The 24530-nt window shown below is 52.6% G+C and overlaps 1 protein-coding gene across 3 annotated transcripts; it reads left to right on the top strand.

The window, feature by feature from the left end:
- Positions 1 to 590: 590 nt before the first annotated feature.
- Positions 591 to 24530, top strand: CACNA1F (calcium voltage-gated channel subunit alpha1 F). Of its 3 annotated transcripts, none has more exons than XM_010996847.3 (48): positions 591 to 713; positions 2287 to 2291; positions 2750 to 2855; positions 3073 to 3212; positions 3460 to 3602; positions 3702 to 3854; positions 4494 to 4690; positions 4803 to 4906; positions 5554 to 5744; positions 6002 to 6094; positions 6211 to 6304; positions 6458 to 6484; positions 6638 to 6798; positions 7781 to 8006; positions 8811 to 9018; positions 9111 to 9231; positions 9348 to 9429; positions 10445 to 10487; positions 10700 to 10751; positions 11229 to 11373; positions 11542 to 11671; positions 12132 to 12191; positions 12340 to 12446; positions 12529 to 12616; positions 13036 to 13143; positions 13242 to 13294; positions 14514 to 14660; positions 15362 to 15563; positions 15650 to 15808; positions 16632 to 16742; positions 16969 to 17052; positions 17873 to 17893; positions 18105 to 18233; positions 18582 to 18647; positions 18905 to 18996; positions 19422 to 19581; positions 19813 to 19940; positions 20251 to 20347; positions 20508 to 20610; positions 20877 to 20978; positions 21177 to 21307; positions 21545 to 21679; positions 21938 to 22107; positions 22779 to 22886; positions 23005 to 23132; positions 23239 to 23351; positions 23750 to 23947; positions 24226 to 24530. In XM_010996847.3, exons 1-48 carry the CDS (start codon positions 639 to 641, stop codon positions 24454 to 24456), a joined length of 5727 nt encoding a protein of 1908 aa, XP_010995149.1. In that variant the 5' UTR covers positions 591 to 638; the 3' UTR covers positions 24457 to 24530. The 3 variants fall into 3 exon arrangements, with proteins under 3 accessions (XP_010995149.1, XP_010995147.1, XP_010995148.1); XM_010996845.3 differs by having other exon boundaries at positions 591 to 663; positions 2134 to 2383; XM_010996846.3 differs by having other exon boundaries at positions 591 to 663; positions 2134 to 2383; positions 5554 to 5711.

Genomic DNA, 24530 nt, shown 5'->3' on the forward strand with positions numbered 1-24530 from the left:
GCTCAGTATCTGAACTCTATTCTGTTCTTAATTACTCCAGCTTTAAAATAAGCTTTGGTATCTGATATGGCAAGTCCTCCCATCTTGTTATTTTTCAAAGGATTTTGGCTTTTCTAGGTCCTTTGTCTATAGATATACATTTTAGAATCAGTTTGTCAAACTTCATGGAAAAATCGTTTGAGATTTTAAGACTCCATTGAATCTCTAGATCACTTTCGGAAGAATTGACATCTTCACAATATTGACTATTTCAATTAGTAAATTTAATATATCTGTCCATTCGTTTAGATCCCCTTTAAGAACTCGATAATATTTGATATTTTTCCCATGGAGATCTTGCACATATGTTACATTAGGTCTATTCCTACATACTTCAAATTTCAGATACTGTTGGGAAACTATTATCATTTTCCTTATTTTAGTTTCTGACTCTGGTGCTGGTATACATTTTGTAAAAATATATTTTTTAATCCGTGCCTTTTCTGTTGCCAGCCTCTGGCCCACAAATGCTTCATCTTCACCCCTGCTCACCCTCCCTTCCGACTCTGTTATGGTCCCGCCCTGTGACCTTAATCCCTCCAAAGCAGGGGGAAGAGAGGTGGGCTGTGTGCAGATGGCTCTTCAACCTCGAAAGGAGGATGTCGGCATCTGAAGGCGGGAAAGGTGAGAGCAGCCTTCCATCCCTGCAGACCCTTGGAGCAAGCCTGGGCTCTGCTCCATCCTCAGCCCCTCTGACCCACCCACCACCTACCAGGACCCTCTCCCCCGGAGAGCCTTTAGAGGACCAGAACCACATCACCCTGTTCCCACCCCAGCCAGCCCCAAACACAGCCTTAGTTCCCAGCTGAAACCCAATTCTGGCCCTGATCCCTACCCTAGCGCCACCCCAACTTCAACTCCAATGCCAGCCCCAAGCTTAATCCTAACACAAACCTTACCAACCAGAGGGCAAACCCCTGTTAGAGACTAAATCCCAGTGTGGATACAGACCTTATCCTGAGCTCTAAAGTCATCTAACCTCAACCCTAACCCTGGATAGCACTACTGTTAGTGACTGAGTCTCTGACTTTCCAGAAAGAGTGCAGACCCATTTATAAGGGGGAGAGAGAGAATACACAGTCGATGGTAGTAAATTGTGAAGGCTTAGAGTCAAAGACTGCCTCCCAATTCAGCCATTTCATAAAGTCACTTAACCTCGCTTTTTGCATCAATTTCCCCACCTGTAAAATGAGAATAATACCATGTGTCAGACATTCTTCTGAAGGCTGAACTCATTTAATCCTCACAACAACCCTATAATGGGTTATTGTCATCCCATTATGCAGATAAGGAAATTGAGACTCAGAGAGGTTATGTGATTTGCTCAAGGCCACACACAGCTACCAAGTAGTAGAACCAGGATTTAGTCTCAGACAGCTTGTTTCCTCCAAAGTGGGACATCTTTTTTTTTTTTAGGCTTTTTTTAGGCTTTTTTGGGGGAGTAATTAGTTTTATCTATTTTTAATGGTGGTACTAGGGATTGAACACAGGAACCCGTGCATGCTAAACACACACTCTACCACTGAGCTATACCCTCCCCCTAAAGGTGGACATCTTAGCCAGGCCAACCAACTGTCCCTAAGAGGCTGAAATTAGGCCATGGAAATTGGGAATGGTCTTAACTGAAAATCACAATGCAAAACTCAGATCCCACCCAAACTCAAGTTAAAGTCCAACCTTGATCCTAATTCTAATCCCAACTCATTCAAATATCCAATCCTAATCCAAAGTCATATCTCCAGCACACTTCACCCCCCCCCATTTAAATTCAACCCAAAATCTACCACTCATATTTAACCCTAAATTTGCTTCCAGCTATAAACTTAATCCTATCCCATGCCAATTTAAGCTCTACCCCCCAAATCTAACACCCAACCCTACTTCAGTTAGAAACACAATCTCACCCTCACTCCCCTATAAACTCTCACTGTACCCCCAGTCAATTCCAACACCAACTCTTATCCGCCAATCCTTAACTCAACTCTCCCTAATTTTACATGCTCTTCTCTCTTTCCCTCAGAGGGATAGGATCAGGTAGGAGCAGCCATGATTGCCCCAATACTCTGTCACCCCTAACTCGGTTTCTCCACACAGACACCACCCCAGAGCCCAGTCCAGCCAATGGGACAGGCCCTGGGCCTGAATGGGGGCTGTGCCCTGGGCCCCCAGCATCAGGTGGTGAAGCTGGCGAGGCATCAGACCTGGGGACCCCTAAGCGAAGAACTCAGCACAGTAAGCACAAGACAGTGGCAGTGGCCAGTGCCCAGCGGTCACCCCGGGCGCTCTTCTGCCTCACCCTGGCTAACCCCCTGCGGCGGTCCTGCATCAGCATTGTGGAATGGAAGCATCCTGGAAGGCTAGGGGCAAGGCTCAGGGATGGAAGTCACCAGGGTACCAAGAGTCAAGGATTGGACCAGGGTTGGAATGAAAGAGGGCTGAGGTCACCAGGGATCAAGGGTCCAGAACTGGATTCAAGGGGGAATTGAGAAAGGTGAAAGCGGGAATGGGGTGTCAAGAGTCAAAGACTAAATCTCAGCAAAAGTTGAAGATGGCTGAGGTTTCTAGGAGGATCAGAGTAGAGGCCTTAGTCAGGGCAGGGGCTGGGAATGTCAAGGCTGGTCACTTTAGGGTCAAAGGTCAGCATTGTGTGGGAAGGGAATATGGAGTTCTGAGGCCACTCTGCCTGGGTCCTTGACTGTGTCTACCTGAGGCCCTTCGACATCCTCATCCTGCTGACCATCTTTGCCAACTGCGTGGCCCTGGGGGTCTACATCCCCTTCCCAGAGGACGACTCCAACACTGCCAACCACAACCTGGTGAGGCTCGCCCGGCCCCGCCCCGCCCCTAGCTAGATACAGCCCGGGAGAGCCACACCTCAAGCCTTCCAGCCAGGGTCCTCCCCTCTCTGACCCAGATGACCCTCCCCTGCCCAGCCTCACCCTAGATGCCGGCTATGCTCCGCTGCTCCTACCCAGTCAAGCCCCACTCCCAAATAACTTTCCCATCTCCTGCCCCCCCCGGCTCCGCCCCCAGGAGCAGGTGGAATACGTATTCCTGGTGATTTTCACTGTGGAGACCGTGCTCAAGATCGTGGCGTACGGGCTGGTCCTCCACCCCAGCGCCTACATCCGCAATGGCTGGAACCTACTCGACTTCATCATCGTCGTGGTCGGGTGCGCGTCTGAGGGGGACACTTCTACCCTAGTTCAACTTCTCACCCCAGGCCCGCTAAATTTGGGGTTCGGAGAAGCGACTGCTTCAGACTGCCCTCATTCGGCAGCCAGAATCAGGAATATTAACATATTTTAAACGTATTTGCATTTCCAGTTACAATGACTTGTACTTTTCCGAGGAGAAGGGAGGGATGGAGTGGGGTCCCAAGGCCTGACCGTGCCTCGTTGTCCCATGCTCCCCCATCAGGCTGTTCAGCGTGCTGCTGGAGCAGGGGCCCGGACGGCCAGGGGAAGCCCCGCACACCGGAGGGAAGCCCGGGGGCTTCGATGTGAAGGCGTTGCGGGCGTTTCGGGTGCTGCGGCCGCTGAGGCTGGTGTCTGGAGTCCCAAGTGAGTAGCACGCCCCTCAGGCTTGGAGGTGGTGGAGGGGAGCGGGAAGGGGGCTGAGCTGAACCTGCCCCTACTCTGCCCACCCCTCGCTCCCCGCAGGCCTACACATAGTACTCAATTCCATCATGAAGGCGCTGGTGCCGCTGCTGCACATAGCACTGCTCGTGCTCTTTGTCATCATCATTTATGCCATCATCGGACTCGAGCTCTTCCTTGGACGCATGCACAAAACATGCTACTTCCTGGGATCTGGTCAGCAAGCCCACCCATCGTGAGACAGATCATGCCCCCTCCACTGGCTCCTAAGCCCCACCCTGTTCTCAAGGAAACAGACTCAAATTCACAAGACTCCGCCCCCATGGTCAGGCTCCACCCCTAGATAAACAAGCCCTACCCCCTATATTTAAGACTCCCCCCTCAATCCCAGACTGCAATTCCGACACCCCATTTCCCGTCGCTAAGAGCTCTGCTCTATTACAAGATTCCACCCACTAGTTAAGGCCCTGTGCCGCACTTAAGACTCCATCCTCCAGGACTGGTCCCATGTAGTCAGGCGTTTTTCATCCAGACACCAACCCAAGCCTTGTCCCCACCTTTCTTTCAAGAGACCCTCTCAAATTCAGGAGACTCCGCTCCCAGGCTCATGCCCCACCGTTATGCACAAGATTCTGCCCCAAGATTTACAGTCCTACTCCCCAGATCCCTGTGGTTGGAACTCACAGCTTCCCAGTGGTTCAGAATCCTGACCCAGCAGAGTCAGGGGCCAAGGGTTGTCTCTGATTTAGAAAAATCTAGAACACTGAGTCAAGTTTCCCAGGTGGGCAGGCCTCCAAGATGGCAGCAACTGGAGGTGGGCATGCTTTGGGTTCCAGAGCTCCAGTCTTTTCACAGACGTAGAGGCGGAGGAGGACCCATCGCCCTGTGCGTCGTCAGGATCCGGGCGTGCTTGCACGCTGAACCAGACAGAGTGCCGCGGACGCTGGGCAGGGCCCAATGGAGGCATCACCAACTTCGACAACTTCTTCTTCGCCATGCTGACAGTCTTCCAGTGCATCACCATGGAAGGCTGGACCGACGTGCTCTACTGGGTAAGGTGGACAGCGGGCACACAGTGCAGAAGCTGCACCTGCCTTTCCTCCCTGAGCTCAGGCGGGAATGTCTGCATACCCTGAGAGATGCATGCCCCACCTCTCTCCCTAGATGCAGGATGCCATGGGGTATGAGCTGCCCTGGGTGTATTTCGTGAGTCTTGTCATCTTTGGATCCTTCTTCGTCCTCAACCTTGTACTTGGTGTCCTGAGTGGGTGAGAAGCCTAGACACCTACCGCCACCTTTCTGCCCCTCAGCCCCAGTCCCTTTTTTTTTTTTTTTGGTTCCTGGCAAACTCCTAGGCATACTTCAAAACCCATCTGAACTACTCCTTCATTCACTCAATCAACACTAAGCATCTACTGTGTATGAGGCACCATTTTAGGAATGGAGCAAGAGACAAAATCCCTGCCTTCATGGATATTACATTCTGGTGGGCAGAGTCTGACAATAGCAACATACACAATAAATGTCTGTGTGTGTGTGTGTGTGTGTGTGTGTGTGTACATGCATGCATGCACACACATATATGTGTGTGTAGTGTTTTATATGGAATACGTGCTTTGGAAAGAAAGAATTAACATAGGGTTGGGGAGATCCCATAATTATAAATAAGGACTGTCAGGACAGGCCTCCTTGAGAAGGTGTTATCCAAGTAAAGGTGTGAGAGGTGAGGGAGTGAGCCATGCGGGTATCTGAGGAAAGAGTGTTCCAAGCAAAAGGAACAGCCAGTGCAAAGGTTCCAAAGCTAGGATGTGTTTAGCATATTCAAAGAACAGCAAGGAGGCTGTTGTGCCCAGGATGCTGAAGGCAAGGGGGCCAGGGTGGTTCCCCCACCAAACTTTCTATCCTCCTGCCTCAGAGAGTTCTCCAAGGAGAGAGAGAAGGCAAAAGCACGAGGGGACTTCCAGAAGCTTCGGGAGAAGCAGCAGCTGGAGGAGGACCTGCGGGGCTACCTGGACTGGATCACACAGGCGGAGGAGCTGGACATGGAGGACCCCTCCGCTGATGGCAACTTGGGTTCTATGGCTGAAGAGGGCCAGGCCGGCCACCGTAGGCAATCACAATCTGACCCACTCCCTGCTCCACGCATGTGGCAGATGTGACTGCCCTCCTGAGATCCAGCCCCAACATGCAGCAACTCTAGGCCCAGTCTCCAGTTATGGCCTAGGACACAGAACCCAGGCTCAGATACCCTCCCTTGACCATACCCAGAACCAAACCTCCAAATAACACCCCACCCCCCAACACACAGGGCCCTAACCCCCACCCTAGCCCATGCTCCACAACTGTCCTCCCTGTTCCCACAGGGCCACACCTGGCAGAGCTGACCAATAGGAGACGAGGACGCCTGCGCTGGTTCAGTCACTCCACCCACTCCACACACTCCACCAGCAGTCATGGTGGGCCCCCCCACCCCAGGTTGAGGAGGAGGAGGGATGGGTAGGCAGAGGAGCAAGCCAATGGCAGAACCCTGGGGTCTTCATGTGCTGACCTTTTCTTCCCACCCTCCCCACAGCCAGCCTCCCAGCCAGCGACACCGGTTCGATGGCAGAGACCCCAGGCGATGAGGAAGAGGAGGAGGGGGCTCTGGCCAGCTGTACACGCTGCCTGTGAGTACCCCCACCCCTTGACCCCTGACTCAGCCCAGAACCCAGTCCAGACCCGGACCCCAGTCCTTACTTGAGCCTCAGACCTTGACCTCAGCCCCTGACCTCCAGCCCCAGCCCCTTATCATGCCCACCTCCCATCCCCCTCTTTTCCAGAAACAAGATCATGAAAACCAAGGTCTGGTGAGTTGCGAAAGTGGTGTGACTCCTGAACCCCATGACTTTGTGAGCCCCACCTCCAAGCCCCACCATGACCTCTGGGCTCCCCTACCTGAGCCCCCCAGGGCAGGCTTAGGTAGGTGATCTCAGCCGCCGCCGGGCTCTCCATCCCCCCAGCCGCAGCCTCCGCCGAGCCAACCGTGGCCTTCGGGCGCGCTGCCGGCGGGCTGTGAAGTCCAATGCCTGTTACTGGGCCGTGCTGCTGCTTGTCTTCCTCAACACGCTGACCATCGCCTCGGAGCACCATGGGCAGCCCATATGGCTCACCCAGATCCAAGGTGTGCCCCCCCCCCCACCAGGCGCCAGCCCCCAATTCCTTCCAAACAGAAGCTCCAACGCTGGATCTCTTGGGTGCCTCAGACCCCCAGACACTGCCTTCCTACCCAAGTAAATGCAGAAACCTTAGCTTGTCCCACCTGACCTTATAGCTTACATTTATATAGCATTTGTGGTGAGTGTCAAGCTCTGTTCTCAGCACTTTGACATGTACTCACTCAATTTCTCTTCACTGCAACTTTATGTGAGTTAAGTACTAAGGCACAGAGTCCTGAGCACCAAGATACCAAAGAGTTAAGTGACTAATCCCAGGACTTAGCTAGTGAGTGGCAAACCCAGGCAGCCTGGCTCCAGAATCCAGGCTCTTAACACCACACTGTCTGGACAAGCTAACCCTTCTGTGCCTCAATTTCCCCATCTACCAAATGGGAGTCATAGTATCCACTTCATGGGATGGTTCAGAGAATTAAATGAGTTAAAGTGAAAAACATGCTTGGAACATTGCCCGACATACTTGATTAGTGTTAGCTCTTCCTATTATTCATTTTAACCTCAGCCCCCAACCTTCATACTTAGCACACTTCTAACCCCAACCCCCTCAATCCAGCCTTTGTCCCAACTAAACCCCAGCCTCTAATGCTACCTTTTTTTTTAAGTGGAGGCACTGGGGATTGACCCCAGGACCTCGTGCATGCCAGGCATGTGCTCTACCACTGAGCTATTCCCCTCCTCCCTAACTCTACCCTTGAACTGGAGTTTTTCTGGATTCATAGAGGCTGACCAAGGCCTATACCCCAGCTCTGCCCCTCACCTCAGCCCCAAGCCTCTTAAAACCTCCCCTACTCTGACCTCTATAACTCACCCAATCCCTAATCCTAACCTCACCAGAAACCTGTACCTGGCCTGATACCAGCTACCCAAGATCGCCCCATATGTCCCCACAGAAAGTGGCTAGCCCAGTCACCCCTGCCCCTCTCCCTGCAGAATATGCCAACAAAGTGTTGCTCTGTCTATTTACGGTGGAGATGCTTCTCAAGTTGTACGGTCTGGGGCCCTCTGTCTACGTCTCCTCCTTCTTCAACCGCTTTGACTGCTTCGTGGTCTGTGGGGGCATCCTGGAGACCACCCTGGTGGAGGTGGGCGCCATGCAGCCCCTGGGCATCTCGGTGCTCCGATGTGTGCGCCTTCTCAGGATCTTTAAGGTCACCAGGTGTGTGTGGTGGGGGAGAGGACTGAGGCCCCAAACATCCCCAACAGCCACCACCCCAGCTCCAATGATGACTGTATCTGCATCACCATTCATTTAGCAGATATCCATTGAGTGCCTACTGCATATGAGGCACCTTTCCAGGCCCTAGGGAAACACCAGGAATCAAAGCAGACACAAGTTCCTGCCGTCATGGAGATTAAAGTCCGTTGGGGAGGGTGTCTAACTCCATTTCCATCAACCTCAACTTTAGCTAGAACATTATTCCCAATCCCATCTCTGAATTCAACTCTATACTCATCCCCAACACCATCCCCACCCCCAACCATAGCATTCTCTCTAACCCCAACCCCCAACCACTCAACATCACCAGTTCATTTACATCCTCCATACCCAAGGCCAAGCCCAACCTCATTTCCAAACTCATCCCTAACTCCCAGCCCCATCCCATCACTAACCACAACCCCCACATCCCAAACTCCTAACCATCAGATTATCTCCAACCACAACCTCGTCCCCAGTCCCAGCCCCAGTTGCGTCCCCATCCTCTCCTACCTCCCAACCCTCAACCACAACCTTAGCCCTGACTCAGTCATCTACAACTCCAAATACTCCCCAACCCCATCCCCAGCTGCAATCCCTAATCCCAACCCCAGTCCCCAACTCCAAAATCACATCCAACCCTGACACCAAAGTTCATCTTAACCCAGCCTGCCCCAATGCATCCTGAGCTGGAGCCCTGCCCCGGCTCCTGACCCTGACTCACCACTGGACCTGTCAACCCTGCCCCCTCCATCTCTGCTGCAGGCACTGGGCATCGCTGAGCAATTTGGTGGCATCCCTGCTCAATTCAATGAAATCCATTGCATCCTTGCTGCTTCTCCTCTTCCTCTTTATCATCATCTTCTCCCTGCTTGGCATGCAGCTGTTTGGGGGCAAGTTCAACTTTGACCAGACCCAGACCAAGAGAAGCACCTTTGACACCTTCCCCCAGGCCCTTCTCACTGTCTTTCAGGTGGGACCTGGAAATCATGGGATGGGTGAGCCAGGGGGAACCCAGGGTTGGGGAGAGGGTCCCAAGAGCCTCACAGTGACCTCCACCCCCAGATCCTGACGGGTGAGGACTGGAATGTGGTCATGTATGACGGTATCATGGCCTACGGTGGCCCCTTCTTCCCAGGGATGCTGGTGTGCGTCTATTTCATTATCCTCTTCATCTGCGGCAACTGTATCCTCAGAGCCTTGGGAGGCTGGATCGTGGTGGGGTTGGGGGTGGATAAGCGGGACCTGGGCACTCCACAGGTAGTCTGCTTCTCCATTCTTTATAGCCTGAGCTCACCCCAGACATCCTGTTGAACGTGTTTCTTGCCATTGCTGTGGACAACCTGGCCAGTGGAGATGCAGGCACTGACAAGGACAAGGGCAGGTGAGGTCTGGCTTCGCCTCCAAGAGAGTCTCTCCTTGGATGTCTGACTGAGACCCCCTACACACATCCCAACCACTAGAGGTGCCTTGGTCACCCTGGCAATTGCCATCAGCAGATCCAACCTACCAGTCATCATTCATTTGACATGCATTTATTGAGCACCTACTTTTTGCCAGGCCCTGTTCTAGATGCTGAGGAGACAAGAGTCCTTGCCTTTATGGAGCCAACAGTCTAGTTGGGGAAGGCAAGCAAAATGCAAACAAATAAATATCTAATAATATAATTTAATTAAATATATGTTAATAATATGTAATGAAGAAAAAGAAAACAGAAGAAAAGAATAGAAATGAAGATTGCTGTTTTGGTTAGGGTCATCAAGGAAAGCCTCTATGAGGTGACTGTTGAACAGAGAGGCCAATGAAGCAGGGGAGTGGGCCATGCAAATACCAGGGGGAAGAGTGTTCAAGACAAGGGAACAGTGCGTGCAAAGGTCCTGAGGTGATAATATTCTCAGCCCATTCAAAAAAACACCATGGAGACACCATGGACGCCAGGGAGTGGCATAAACAAGGAGGAAATTGGTAGGAGGTGAACTCAAAGAGAAGGGGATAGGGAGGTCAGATCAAGGGCATCTGGGCCATGGTGAGGACTTTGATTTTTGCTCTGAGTGAGAGGGAGCCCTGGGAGGGGTGTGAGCAGAGGAGGAATGTGCCAGACTTTGGATTTAACAGATTCCCTCCTGCTGCTGTGAGAATAGACTATGTAGATGAAGGAGGAAGCAGGAAGGTTCTATGGGACCTGAGAAAGGTCTGTTCTGACTGCCGTGACACCCCCTCCTCAGCCTTGCCTATCTGCTTTGATCCTAATTAGGTTTATTTTTTTTTTAATTGGCGGTACTGGGGATTGAACCCAGGACCTTCTGCATACTAAGCATGAGCTCTACCACTGAGCTATACCCTCCACCTCCCTGCTTTGATCCTTAACAGTCACCCACACATACAATTTCCTCGCACAGGGAGAAGAGCACTGAGGAAATTCCACAGGAGAATGGAACCTTGGTGAGTTAGAAGCCTGGGCACTGTCTACATGTCACACTACTGCCAATATCTGTATGTGTGTGTTTGTGTGTATGTGTGTGTGTGTGTTGTGTGTGTTTAACCACCATCCCCCGCCTATTCATTTCCTCTTTATTGCATCCCTTCCGTGCCTCCACTGTGTCCATCCTCTGGTGTCTCCCCCATTATCAATGACCCCATCTTCCTGTCCCCAGGTGCCTGGTGGGGAGAATGAGGAAGACGAAGGTGCAAAGAGTGAAGGAGCAGGTAAGTGGGCAGGGCTGGGTTGAGGAGGTGTAGGACATTGGGGACAGCACCCAAGCCGAGCTCTTAATCCCAGAGACCCTCCTCTCTGGAGAGCAGCCTTCTCGGAGATCATCTTGAGAATAAAGGGCTTGGTGTGTAACCAACAACATTTGGGACATTGAGATTAAAGACGAGAAACAGACGTTTTCTCTTGCTGCAGAACTTCTCAGAGCCTTTATTATAAAATAATGTGTCTAGGATTGCGAGGATGGCAATGTTCATTCAACACACATTTACTGAGCCCCTACTGTGTTCCAGCCAGTGTTCTAAGTACTAAGGGCACAACAGTGAACAAAACAGACTAACATCCCTTCGCTGAGGAGCTGACATTCTAGCAGGGAGATAAGAGGAATTTATCAAGTGACAAGCACTGTTCTAGGTGCTTTACATACATTTTCTCAACTAATTCTTTCTCTTTTGATCATTTTCTGGTACCAGGCATGGAGGAAGAGGAGGAGGAGGAAGAGGAAGAGGAAGAAGGGGGTGCAGGGCATGTGGAACTCCTGCAGGAAGTTGTACCCAAGGAGAAGGTGGTACCCATCCCTGAGGGCAGCGCCTTCTTCTGCCTCAGCCAAACCAATCCGTGAGCACTGGGACTGTGCAGGGCACTGGGGCAGGAGAGCCAGGGAGCAGCCAAGGCTCCAGTGGGATGCATGGCCTGATGCAACAGAGCCCAAGCTGTATCCCCTGGGCTCCTTCAATCAACTCTGTGGTCCTGGGTTCTGACCATGACCCATTCCCCACTCCCCAGGCTGAGGAAGGCCTGCCACACCCTCATCCACCATCACATCTTCACAAACCTTATCCTGGTGTTCATCATCCTCAGCAGTGTGTCCCTGGCCGCCGAGGACCCCATCCGAGCCCACTCCTTCCGCAACCACGTGAGTCTGGGGCTGGGGGCTGGGGGGACACTCTGAAGAGTGTCCTACTGGCACAAGCTGGGGCCAGGGTAGAGACCCCTGGTTGGGCAGAGAGAGGAGGAGCAATGACAGCTTCAGCAGTGCCAGCCTTTATTATGTGTGCAACACAATTGGGGAAAGCGCCAAGGAGGCGATGAGTATGTAGCGGAGGAGGAAGCTGTGCTTAGAGGCTGAGCAGACCAAGGATGCCTGTGTTGCTGGGTAAAGGCAGAGGAGCCCAAATCTGGAGCCTTGTCTTTCTGATGGCCAAGGCTTTTTGCCTTGTCGAGAAGTCCTTCATGATGATGATGAGAGAGGGAGAAAGAGAGGGAAGGGAGGAGGCAGAGAGGGAGGGAGGAACAGGAGAACTTACTGAGAGGCACACACACCTAGGATCCCCCTCAGCCATGACTCAGTGCCCCATCTTTTTCTTGCCCCCCAGATTCTGGGGTACTTCGATTATGCCTTCACCTCTATTTTCACTGTGGAGATTCTACTCAAGGTGACTAATGGGCCCCCATCCTACCCCCAGTTGCCCCAACATACTCCCCACCCAACCCTGCAGCCCACCTCTCCTGTTTCCATCCCCAACTTCCCTCTCTGTCCCCGGATCTGGGGTCTCTCCAGCCTGACGTCCTCCTATCCCCCAGATGACAGTGTTCGGGGCTTTCCTGCACCGTGGCTCCTTCTGCCGTAGCTGGTTCAATCTGTTGGATCTGCTGGTGGTCAGCGTGTCCCTCATCTCCTTTGGCATCCAGTGAGTGATGCTCCACTGACCCCATCCCTCTCAGAGCCAAGGCCAGGCCCGGCTCATGGCCTGAGGACTGCCCCCTCTTCAGCTCCAGTGCCATCTCGGTGGTGAAGATTCTGCGAGTACTCCGGGTACTGCGACCCCTCCGAGCCATCAACAGGGCCAAGGGACTCAAGGTAACACCGCCCCACCCAAACCCACAGAACCCTGGGACCAGAATCACTGATGAAACTGACCATTTGCAGTGATGCATGACCACATAGCCTAGACCCGATGTGTAACCACACAGTCCTGACCGCTGGCCATGTGGCCTGATCCATGTTCCTTACAAGTGACCATACATTCCTTGCCAGAGGCCACATTTCTGTGATCCAAGTGCCTGACATGGGGCCACATACCCCTGCCCGGCAAACACTTATTCCTGGTTAGTACTCACACATCCCTGGCCCACATCGCTGTCCTTTGACCACATACCCCTCACCCAAGACCACATGTTCCCTACCCAAGTCCCTGGGCCCCATCCACACTCAGAGTCCCTGTCCCCTGGCTGCCGGGGCTTGGGCTGTCCATTAGCCATATTTGTGGGTGCCTGCAGCACGTGGTGCAGTGTGTGTTCGTGGCCATCCGGACCATCGGGAATATCATGATTGTGACCACACTCCTGCAGTTTATGTTCGCCTGCATTGGTGTGCAGCTCTTCAAGGTGGGACGAAACACTGGAGGAGGCCCAGTCATGAGTCAAGATGGGGTGGGGGAGGAGGGGCAAAGGGTGAGCCTGATTGTTAAATATCCTCCCTGTAGGGGAAATTCTACAGTTGCACTGATGAGGCCAAACACACACCCCAGGAATGCAAGTAAGTGCCCAAAACCCTATTCTCCATGGAGCCCAGGACCCCTCCCCAAGTCCAAAGAGGCCCTTAGATCTCACCCAGGCCTCTGAAACCCCTAGAGCTTCCTCCCAAGAACTGCAAAGACCCCTCAGAATTATCAAGACCCCCCAAGACCCCAGAATTCCTCCAGGTCCCAAGATGCACCCCTAGAATTCTCCCAAGAATTGCAAAGGCCCTCAGATCTTACCAGTCCCTAAGAGGCCCCCTCAACACCTCCCCCAAGCCCCTCTTCACGTTCCCCCAAATTACCTACATTCCACTCCAGACCCCCCAGCAATCCCCAAACACCCCTCTACTAAATCCCCAGCTTCCATCTTGAGACTCCTGTAGAGGATACTGCTTAAAAGCATAGGCTCTGAAATCAGACATTCCCAGTTCAAGTCCATCTCATGAGACTTCTAACCTTCTGAGTTACATTTCTTAACCTTGCTGAGTCCCATTTTCCTCAGCTGAAAAATTGGGATGGGGGGAGGCTCAGTGGTAGAGCACGTGCTTAGCATGCACAAGGTCCTGGATTCAATCCCCAGTACCTTCATTAAAAAAATAAAGAAGTAAACCTAATTACATCCCTCCAAAATTAAAAAAGAATTTTAAAAAAGGAAAAGAAAAACAAGGATAAAAAGAGAGTGGATGTCACAATGTTATTGTGAGGAATAAATGAGTTACTACACAGAGAATGTACTGCAATGTAAAGTTACTAAATGTAAAGCCTAGTACATGCCTGGCATATATTTAGTGCTGACAAATGTTAGCTATTATTAGTATTACTTTTGCCTGGATGGCAGTGATGATGATGATGATGATGATGATGATGACGACGACGACGACGACGACGACGATGACTGATGATGACAACGACGACGACAACAATGATGATGATGATAGCTAACATCTATGGTACCAACAATGTTCCAGGCACTATTCTCATTGATTGACGAAATTAAGCCTTGTAACAAGCCAGGAAATACGTTCTGTCATTGTCTTTATTTCATAGAAGGGGAAAACCGAAGCACAGAAAAGTGACATGCCCAAGGTCGCCCAGCCAGTAAATGGAAAGGCAGGATGGGAACCCAGGCTATCCAGCTCCACCCCTATGCCCTGCTGCCTCCATGCTGGAGACACCAGGCCCCTTTCCAACTCCCCACCCCTCCTCACCCACCCAGAATGTCTGCAATATCCACAGGGGCTCCTTCCTGGTCTATCCTGATGGAGATGTGTCACGGCCCCTGGTCCGGGAGCGGCTCTGGGTCAACAGCGATTTCAACTTTGACAATGTCCTTTCAGCCATGATGGCCTTGTTCACTGTCTCCACCTTCGAAGGCTGGCCTGCGTGAGGGGCAGGGCCTTAGGGATGGGCAGAGGACTGGGCAGGAGTCTCTAGGGGATTGGTTTGGGATATCCTGGAGATGGGTGGAAGGGTATCTTGGCAAAGATGAAGGTCTCTGGAGACTGCATAGGGTTTTCTGGGGACTGGTGGATGTATCAGAGGACTAGGTGGGGGTTTCTCAGAAGTTGGCTGGGGGTGCTTTGGAGAACCGGGTGGGGAGGTCTCCAAGAATCGAGTAGAGGTCTCTGAGGGACTAGATGGAAGTCTAGAGAGGACTGGGTGGGGTTTAGTGGGGGACCAGGTAGAGTTATGCGGGGACTGGGTGGAGGTCTTGGAGGAGATGGAGCTGGTGATTCAGGGATTTCCAGAGAGCCGCGCAAGTCTTTGGGGGTACTAGTTGAAGATGTTTGGGGGCAATTGAGTGAGGAATTCAAGCTGATGGGACAAGGGATTTAGAAATCTTTGCGGGATGGTGGGGGAGTTCTGGGGAGCTTTGTGGGGATCTCCAGGTGGCTGGAGGAGAACTGGGGATCTGTGGGAACTTAAGGGATTTGAGGGTCTTGGAGGGCCTGGTGGGGGTCACTTGGGGTAGTTCTCAGGTGGTTAGGTCAGGGGATTTTGGGATCTTGGCATGTCAAGGAGGAGATTCTGGGGTATCTAAGGTGTCTGGTGTATCCCCTCACTTGCCCCCGCTGGCTCCCCAGGCTGCTATACAAGGCCATTGATGCACACGCAGAGGACAAGGGCCCTATCTATAATTACCATGTGGAGATCTCTGTTTTCTTCATTGTCTACATTATCATCATTGCATTCTTCATGATGAACATCTTTGTGGGCTTCGTCATCATCACCTTCCGTGCCCAGGGCGAGCAGGAGTACCAAGACTGTGAGCTGGACAAGAACCAGGTGACTTTTGACCCCTGATCCACCAACCCCTCCCCATCCTTACCTTGGGACCCCACTGCTCAATCATGCTTTTCACCCATATGCAGCGCCAGTGTGTGGAGTACGCCCTCAAGGCCCAGCCACTCCGCCGCTATATCCCCAAGAACCCGCATCAGTATCGCGTGTGGGCCACTGTGAACTCTGCTGCCTTTGAATATCTCATGTTCCTGCTCATTCTGCTCAACACGGTTGCTCTAGCCATGCAGGTCTGAGCTCCCCATCCTGATCCTTGCCAAGCACCTGACTCTTTTCTTTCCACACAATCTCTTGGGAACTGTCAGGAATGCTTTAGGCTGCAAGTAACAAAACCCCCAACCGACAGAGACTTAAGCTTTAAAGATAAGTGCCACGTTTCTTCAAACCTAAGGCCAATAATTGTAAGTTGCATCCTGATTTCAGAGATGTGAGAATGTGAAAAAAAAAGGCAGATGGCAAATGTAAGTTGCCATCGACTGCAAAATGCACCCCAATTTCAGAGATTCTGAAATGTTGAAAAGATGTGCATCCTGCAGTCAATGAAATATGGTAATTACCTCACATAGCAAACAGTGAAGAGGTAGGCTGTTTGCTCACTGCTTATCAGGGACCCTGGCTCTGTCTTTCTGTTCCACTAGTCTTAATGAGTTAGCTTTCCTTCTCATGTGTGTTGCTTCATGATCACAGAATGGCTGCCACAGCTCCAAGCATCAAGACCACATTCAAGGCAGGAAAAAGGAGAGAAGGTTGCACCAAGGGACTGTCTCCATTTGGACATTGTATTAGAAATCAAAACTATTTTTCACAGAAGCCTCCCAACCAGCAGCAGACTTATGTTTCTGTCTTATTAGTCAGAACAAGGAAAGCTAGGAAATCAAGAACTGAGCCTTCCAATATCCATAATAGGAGGTGGACAGTGGGAGGGGTTTGGCCAACCCATAGGGCCACCATATCCCCAGACTCACTTCATTCCAAGTCAGAGAATATTGGTTGGAGTGAGGAGTGGGGATCTCTGCCTCACGCTATGTCCCCACACCTGATTTTCTCCCCCAGCACTATGAGCAGACTGCTCCCTTCAACTACGCCATGGACATCCTCAACATGGTCTTCACTGGTCTCTTCACTGTTGAGATGGTGCTCAAAATTATTGCCTTCAAACCCAAGGTACCCCCCAGCCCTAGACCCATTCCCTACGGTGGAGCTCATTGCAGAGCTCTCAGGGGGGCAGCAGCCAGGGAGTCACGAGACTAGGGAGGGAGAGGGATCTAGATGAAGCTCCATTGTGTGGTCCAAGCCAGGCCCTGCCTCCCCAATGCCCCTACGACTACTGGCCCCACACCCTAGCTTGTTAGCTCTGAGAAGACAGGGACTGCTTTCCTTCTATCTACAGCATTACTTTACCGATGCCTGGAACACTTTTGATGCACTTATTGTGGTGGGCAGCGTAGTGGACATTGCCGTCACTGAAGTCAACGTGAGGACCGGCCTCTGCACTAACCCACTCTCCCCTACTAACCTTCCCTTACCTCAACCCTAGGGCTTTCTTTCACATGGGTAGCTGGTTCCCACTCTCACTCACCCCACTCTGGGAGACTCAGAGCTCATCCCTCTAGCTCTGCCTCTTCTGAGTCCCAGATGGGTTCAGCCAAAGCCCCCTTCTACCAGCTCCCTTGTTCATTTGCAAACTATTGTCTGGCTCCACTAGCTCCTAAAATGACTCTCCTGTTATTTCTATTATTTTCTTCATTGCCTCTACATCCCCCTGCATTGGCCCCGTCATTTCCACCAACTCCTGCTTTGGCTTCATCATCTCTTCTGACTCCTTCATTGGCTCCATCTCCTCTACTGACACCATCGTCTCCGACCTGGGTCTTTCACGGCTCTGTCATCACCACTGACTGCACCCTTGGCTCCATCATCTCCTTCATTGGGTACTACACGGTCCTCAATTGACAACGCTGCTGGTTCCATATCTCCATCACTGGCTTCTCCATTGGGTCTTCCATCGGTTCTCTCATCTCCATGAAACCACTGGCTCCATCATTTCTTCCGTTTGGCTCCAATATCTCTCCTCCATCATCTACTGTGCCCACTCCTCTTCCTTCCACCCTCATTACCAACTTTTCCCTCAACCATCCTGATCCACTGCCATATAACCTTCTTCATCATTCCTTGGATAATAACTCTACCATCCGTTATCCCCCTATATCGACTCCATCATTTCTCTCCTTGTTCATTTGGGCCTATGATCTCATCTTGTCCATCACTTCTGTTTTGGCAATATCTCCCTCCAGAATGGTGGCCACCTTGGAGAGGTAGCCCCCCCTAACCTGACAACAGGGACTCTCTGCTTCTTTCCTTGCCTACCCTCCTTTCCTTTCTTCCTAAGAGTCCTTAGAAATGCTCCCCAACCACCCTGGGGCCTGGGTTCTGAGGGATTTGGGGCCTGGGAGGGCCAAAGCAAGAGACAGGGAGGTGGCTGGGGCCAATGTGGACTGAGCATGCCCACCACACACCCAACCCCAGAGCTCTGAGGACAGTTCCCGCATTTCGATCACCTTCTTTCGCCTCTTCCGAGTCATGCGGCTGGTCAAGCTTCTCAGTAAGGGTGAAGGGATTCGCACATTACTGTGGACATTCATCAAGTCCTTTCAGGTAACCTCCCCCCATCCATTTGTCCACCCCTCGCCCCCACCTCACACCTCTCAGATTGTCCTTTTACCACCCCCAGAACTACATCTTCCAGCATGTCATACCCATCTGCAACTTACCATGTCCAGTTTTCTCTTTCGTGGGTTCTCAATTCCCAACATGCCTTGGCCTCACTGAACTTACTCTCTTGTATTTAATACTGTGTCCACATGTGGGAGACCCTGGCAGTCATGGGCACTCTGGGGATGGACCACATTTCTCAGAAGGCCCAGGCTTGAAGAAGCAGTGCATTCTGGGGCTTACAGTTCTCTGCCTGGACCTGAGTATCTATCCTCCACTCTACCCCCACAGGCCTTGCCCTATGTGGCTCTTCTCATCGCAATGATATTCTTCATTTACGCAGTCATTGGGATGCAGGCAAGTGGGAACCCTAGGGGGCATCCTTCCAGCACTCTTCTGCTGAGGGGGCTGGGAAGGAATGTGCCCAAAGAGGGGATGGAAAGACAGACAAACAAGCTGGATGACCCTGAGTCAGTCCACACATCTGTGAAGTGGGATCAGAAGTGCCTGATTGTCAGGGTTGTGAGGATCCTTTGGGTATTAGGTGTTGTGAGATGGGTGGGAGACTGTGGGTAGCCTGTCACCCCTCTGACACAGCCGCCGTGTGCCCACAGATGTTCGGCAAGGTGGCTCTTCAGGATGGCACACAGATCAACCGAAACAACAATTTCCAGACCTTTCCACAGGCTGTGCTGCTTTTGTTCAGGTAACATCTTACCCCTCCTCCTCTGCAACTTCAATCCCTAGCATGCTCTTGGGTGCTCACAGGTCCTCTCTGGGCCCCAGACTGCCTGAGCTATGGAAATAACAGGGCAGCATGGGGCTCAAGATTGCCTGATACCTTTTCTGGCTATGTTCCAAGGAGTCTTTTAGAATATTCTAACCTCAGCCATCCTTTTTTTGGCTGCAAGAGGTAGACCCTTCATAGGCCTCAGCACCCCATCTATAAAATGCAAACATGACTGTCATCAACATGGCTGTGCCAGCTTTGAAAATACTGAAATGCTATCTTTGCCAGATGTAGCCCCTGGCAAGAAGTGGGTCATCTCCCCACCCTTCCAGCCCCCACAACATCACTGGCCATGACTTCATAGCTTCCCCTCCAAGATGGCACCCCTGTGTGACCCCTAGGTGTGCTACTGGTGAGGCATGGCAGGAGATAATGCTTGCCAGCCTTCCTGGGAGTCGGTGTGACCCTGAGTCTGACTTTGGCCCTGGTGAGGAGTTTAGCTGCGGTAGCAATTTTGCCATCGCCTATTTTATCAGCTTCTTCATGCTCTGTGCCTTCCTGGTAAGGACTATTTCCCCACAACCACCACCTCTGCCCTGGGGGCTGGCCCTGAGAGTCCGGGGATGAGGCGAGGAGCTCAGATCTTCAGACTGGATGAAAGGGCTGGCCTGAAGACAAGATCAACCCAAGGACACGTGACCCAGTGACCATATAAGTTTACCCCAGCCTCCCGCCCATCCCCTACATCCTGCTCTGCCCTTACCCTAACCTCCCCTACTCGCTGGCCCACAGATCATAAATCTTTTTGTGGCTGTGATCATGGACAACTTTGATTATCTAACCAGAGATTGGTCCATCCTGGGCCCCCATCACCTCGATGAATTCAAGAGGATCTGGTCTGAATATGACCCCGGGGCCAAGTATGCCCTCTAACCCCATACCTGGGATCCCAGAGGACAGTGCACTGCCTCACATAGTCCCTCAATCCCAGAACCTCTGACCTGTGCCTCCCACCCATTACCCAGTCAGTAGATGCCCCAAGGTGCCTGCTGCCCCTGTCCTCTGCCTTTCCCCCTCCCCTACTGACTGCCTTCCAATTCTTCCCTGGCAGGGCATGGGGTGTTGGTTGAGGGGAGAGAGGGATGCGCTGGTGGGACCTTGAGAAAGGACTAGAGGGGATAGCTCCAACGCAACCCAGTAGTACCTCCCATCCATCCCCACCTTCCCCAGAGGCCGCATCAAGCACCTGGATGTGGTTGCCCTGCTGAGACGCATCCAGCCCCCCCTGGGATTCGGAAAGTTGTGCCCACACCGAGTGGCCTGCAAGGTCTGTGCACGTGCCCGCCCCCACCTCTGAGAGGACTGTTTACCCCACGGCAGGGGTGGGCAGGGTTTGGTGGCATCCTCAAAAGTTTCTGCCCTCAGGCATTCATGCCTGAGTCCCCGGCAATTGCCTAAAATGGGTTTCATGTCCCTGGTATGCACAGAGGCTTGTGGCGATGAACATGCCCCTCAACTCAGATGGGACAGTGACATTCAACGCCACACTCTTTGCCTTGGTTCGGACATCCCTGAAGATCAAGACAGAAGGTGTGTGGGGAAGAGGAGGAAGGGCAGGAGGGGAGGGTCCCTGGGGAAAATGCCGGGAGCAAACCAATTGAGGGATGGGCCCCACCCCTAGCTCGGAACCTCAAAATAGGTAACTCTGTCTTCTCCAAGCCTGTTTTCCCACCTGTCCAATGGGGGCGGCATGTGGCTGCGGAAGAAGCTTGTGACGCCCGCGCCCCCTCCAACAGTGAGGGCGTGGCTGTGAAAGGCCCTTCCTATTGGCCCATGCCCCACATCCTCCCATGCAGGGAACCTGGAGCAAGCCAATCAGGAGCTGCGGACTGTCATCAAAAAGATCTGGAAGCGGATGAAGCAGAAGCTGCTGGATGAGGTCATTCCCCCTGCTGACGGTGAGCTAGCCCCACCCCAGTTCCTTGAGCCCGCCTCTGAAAGTCCGTGATTGCTCACCGCCACAAAACCGGCACCGGCTAGAGGGGAGGGTGCTGGGGGGGGGGGGGGGGGGGAGGGGCTGGAATCCATGCCCTGGGGCGGGTTGGCGGGGAGCAGAGGCCTCCTGTGTGACCTTGCCGCCTCTCCCTTGCCCCCAGAGGAAGAGGTTACCGTGGGCAAGTTCTACGCCACATTTCTGATCCAGGACTATTTCCGCAAATTCCGGCGGAGGAAAGAAAAGGGGCTACTAGGAACCGAGGCCCCCCCAAGCACCTCCTCTGCCCTTCAGGTCTTGGGAGCAGGGCCTAGGATGGGTGGGGGTATGTGGGAGCATTGTGGCTGAGGCTGACTCCCTTCTTCATCTCATGGAACCCATGTCACAGATGAGGAAACTGAGGCCTCAGGAACCACAGAGGGTGAAGGGTGGCTGCAGGGCTCCTTCCTCCCACCCATCCCATACTCCTACTCAAGCACCGGGAACTTTAGCCCCTCAGCTGCCCTATTCCCTATTTTTCCACCCCCATAGGCTGGTCTGAGGAGCCTACAAGACTTGGGTCCTGAGATCCGGCAGGCCCTCACCTGTGACACAGATGAGGAGGAGGGGGAAGAGGGACAAGAGGGAGAGGAGGAGGAAGATGAGAAGGACCCGGAAATGCACAAAGTAAGGGCAATAAACTTTGACTTCCCTCGGGAATTTCTGATTGTAGAATCCTCCCTCGGTCCCCTGAGTGACTTCCATACTGCCTCTGGGAAGAAGCCCCCAGAGAAGCAATAGACAAATGCTTATTTGGTATCTACCACCCACTACTGGAGGGCAAGACCCAGATTCAGCCCCTGGGAAGCTCATAGGAGACACACTATTTGACCAAGTGACTTAAACATAACCTGGATGCAATGCTCAGTCCTGTAATTTCCACAGGCCCCGATGGGCTCCCAGCCCCCATCTCGCCGGAGCTCTGTGATTTCTGTGTCTCTGCCTGCTGGGGACAAACCTCCAGATGCACTCTCTCTTGGGCCCAGTGATGATGATGGGGGGGTTCCCAACTCCAGACAGTCCAGTGTGCCCCAGGCTGGATCCCACGCCCACAGGTATGGCCAAAGGTCTGGGGGAAGATTGTGAGAGAAGGCAGAGACTAGCCACTGTATGGGGGTACTTCGGAGGGCAGAAGAGGGGGTCTAAGAGGGTCTTTGAATGGAAATTTGGGAAGGATGGAGGGGATGCAAGGGCTCAGGTGGGAACAGAGGGTACTAAGAGATTCATGTGAGAAAGGCAATGCAAAGTTTTAATGCAAAAAGCACAGGATGTGGAATGAAATGGGTTTAAGTTCAAATCCCAGCTCTGCCAATTGCTAAGTGACCTTGGGCTAGTCACTTAGTTTCCACCGTCCTCAATTTCCTCACCTATGAAAGGGGGATGATGACAGCACTTACCTCACAGGACTGATGGAAGCATGAAATGAGGTCACACCAACTTTTACAGCCTCCTCTTCACTACCGTCCCCAACACAACCCCGGTTCTTGTGTTGAAGCTTTGATTTTTTTGAAACTTTGGGTGCTTCCATTGAGACAAACATCTATTAAAAGAAAGCCCATGTCTTCTTTAAAGTGACGACAGGTTAATTTTATGTGATGTGAATTTTCCCATTTAAAAAATAAAAGCCCAGTGCTTTTGTAGAAGGTGGGGCAGGGAATAAGAGGGAATCAGGGGCCCAGGGCCACATACTGGGGGGATCTGGTCTGCCTAACTTGCCTTTCTACAGGAGAAGCTCTGGGGTTCTCATCTTCACCATTCCGGAAGAAGGAAGTTCTCAGCCCAAGGGAGCCAAAGGGCAGGAGAAACAGGATGACCAAGAGGAAGTCCCCAGCCAGCACTCTGGCCATGACACGTAGGATGAGCCCACAACCCATGTGCGGGAGGGCAGGACCAATTACACCCCATTTTTCATGTCCAGGCTTGAGCTTACCCCAGCCCTCCCTCCTGAACAGGCTCTCCTACCTAGATGAGCAGGCAGGGACTCCCCCACGCCCCATCCTTTTGCCACCTCACAGACCCCAGAGATATGTGGATGGGCACCATGCACCACGCCGCCGTCTGCTGCCCCCGACGCCTGCAGGTAAGAGTGGGCATGGGTCCTAGGGCCCCCCCGAAGGGCCATCCGGGCAGAGGGCTGTGGAAGCGCTGACATTCCTCTTTGCCCCTGGTGCCCCCTACACTCCCAGGTCGGAAACCTTCCTTCACCATCCAGTGTTTGCGGCGCCAGGGCAGTTGTGAAGATTTACCCATCCCAGGCACCTATCATCGTGGGCGCAACTCGGGGTCCAGCAGGGCACAGGTGAGGTGGGGGAGGGGAGGCTGAAGCCCAGAAGGGTGGGGGCACCCTAGAATGAATTTATGAACTACACCACATGTCCAGCCCTTCTGAAGAAGGGGGCACATGTGAATTCACACAGTCCTCACTCTGCCTGTGAGGTGGGTACTGTTAGAGCCAGTTTACAGATGAGGAAACTGAGGCCTAGAGAGGCTTACCCAAGATCACACAGCTAGTAAATGGCAAAGCTGAGATATAAACCCAGGCCTTCTATGCTCTTAAATAAACTCAATCCTGATTTATACCCATTCAATTTGATTCCAGTTGTTTTTTGGGGGGTAAGAAGTAGGCACAGGAGTAAATCCTAGATCCTCATACCCCACCCATCAATCACTATGCCCCTGATGTTTCTTCTGGTCCAGGGTTCCTGGGCAACCCCTCCTCAGCGGGGTCGGCTCCTATATGCACCACTGTTATTGGTAGAAGAGGGCGCAGCAGGGGAGGGATACCTCGGCAAATCCAGCGGTCCACTGCGTACCTTCACCTGTCTGCCCGTGCCTGGAACCCACTCGGACCCCAGCCATAGCAAGAGGGGCAGTGCTGACAGCCTGGTGGAGGCTGTGAGTCCAGAAGGGGAGGGGGCAAGAGGGATGGGAAAGAAGGGGAGGCGGCGGGAGCTTGGGAAGGAGGGGAAAAGGGGTCCCCAGTCTCTATGTTGTACGTGTAGCTATCCCTTTGCTCTGCGACTTCTACTTAGCTTGATGTGTGCACCACTACCCCTCAGTGACTTCCCTGTATGCCCTTATGGGCTCATCATTCATCCAGACTGACGCCTCTGTGCACAGTTTCAATTTCATGCTAGGCTCTTTGTCAACACAGATCCCATTTGTGCCCCCAGGTGCTCATCTCTGAGGGCCTGGGCCTCTTTGCTCGAGACCCACGCTTCGTGGCCCTGGCCAAGCAGGAGATTGCCGATGCATGTCGCCTGACACTGGACGAGATGGACAGTGCTGCCAGTGACCTGCTGGCACAGGGGACCAGCTCACTGTATAGTGACGAGGAGTCCATCCTCTCCCGCTTTGATGAGGAGGACCTGGGAGACGAAATGGCCTGCGTCCATGCCCTCTGAATACCCACCCCTCCCCCACTGCTCAATAAACCTCCTGCCCTCCCTTCTGCAGAAGGAGACAGGCATGGACCACA

Source organism: Camelus dromedarius, chromosome X (assembly GCF_036321535.1).
Source record: "Camelus dromedarius isolate mCamDro1 chromosome X, mCamDro1.pat, whole genome shotgun sequence".
NCBI classification, from domain to species: domain Eukaryota; kingdom Metazoa; phylum Chordata; class Mammalia; order Artiodactyla; family Camelidae; genus Camelus; species Camelus dromedarius.

What these genes read in the sequence shown, in the direction of transcription:
- CACNA1F (XM_010996845.3), top strand. Translation starts at nt 639, where the DNA reads ATGTCGGCATCTGAAGGCGGGAAAG. An exon ending in ATCATGAAAACCAAGGTCTG is followed by an intron (nt 6,485 to 6,637) that starts GTGAGTTGCGAA and finishes CCATCCCCCCAG; the next exon opens with CCGCAGCCTCCGCCGAGCCA. An exon ending in CTGTGGAGATTCTACTCAAG is followed by an intron (nt 12,192 to 12,339) that starts GTGACTAATGGG and finishes CCTATCCCCCAG; the next exon opens with ATGACAGTGTTCGGGGCTTT.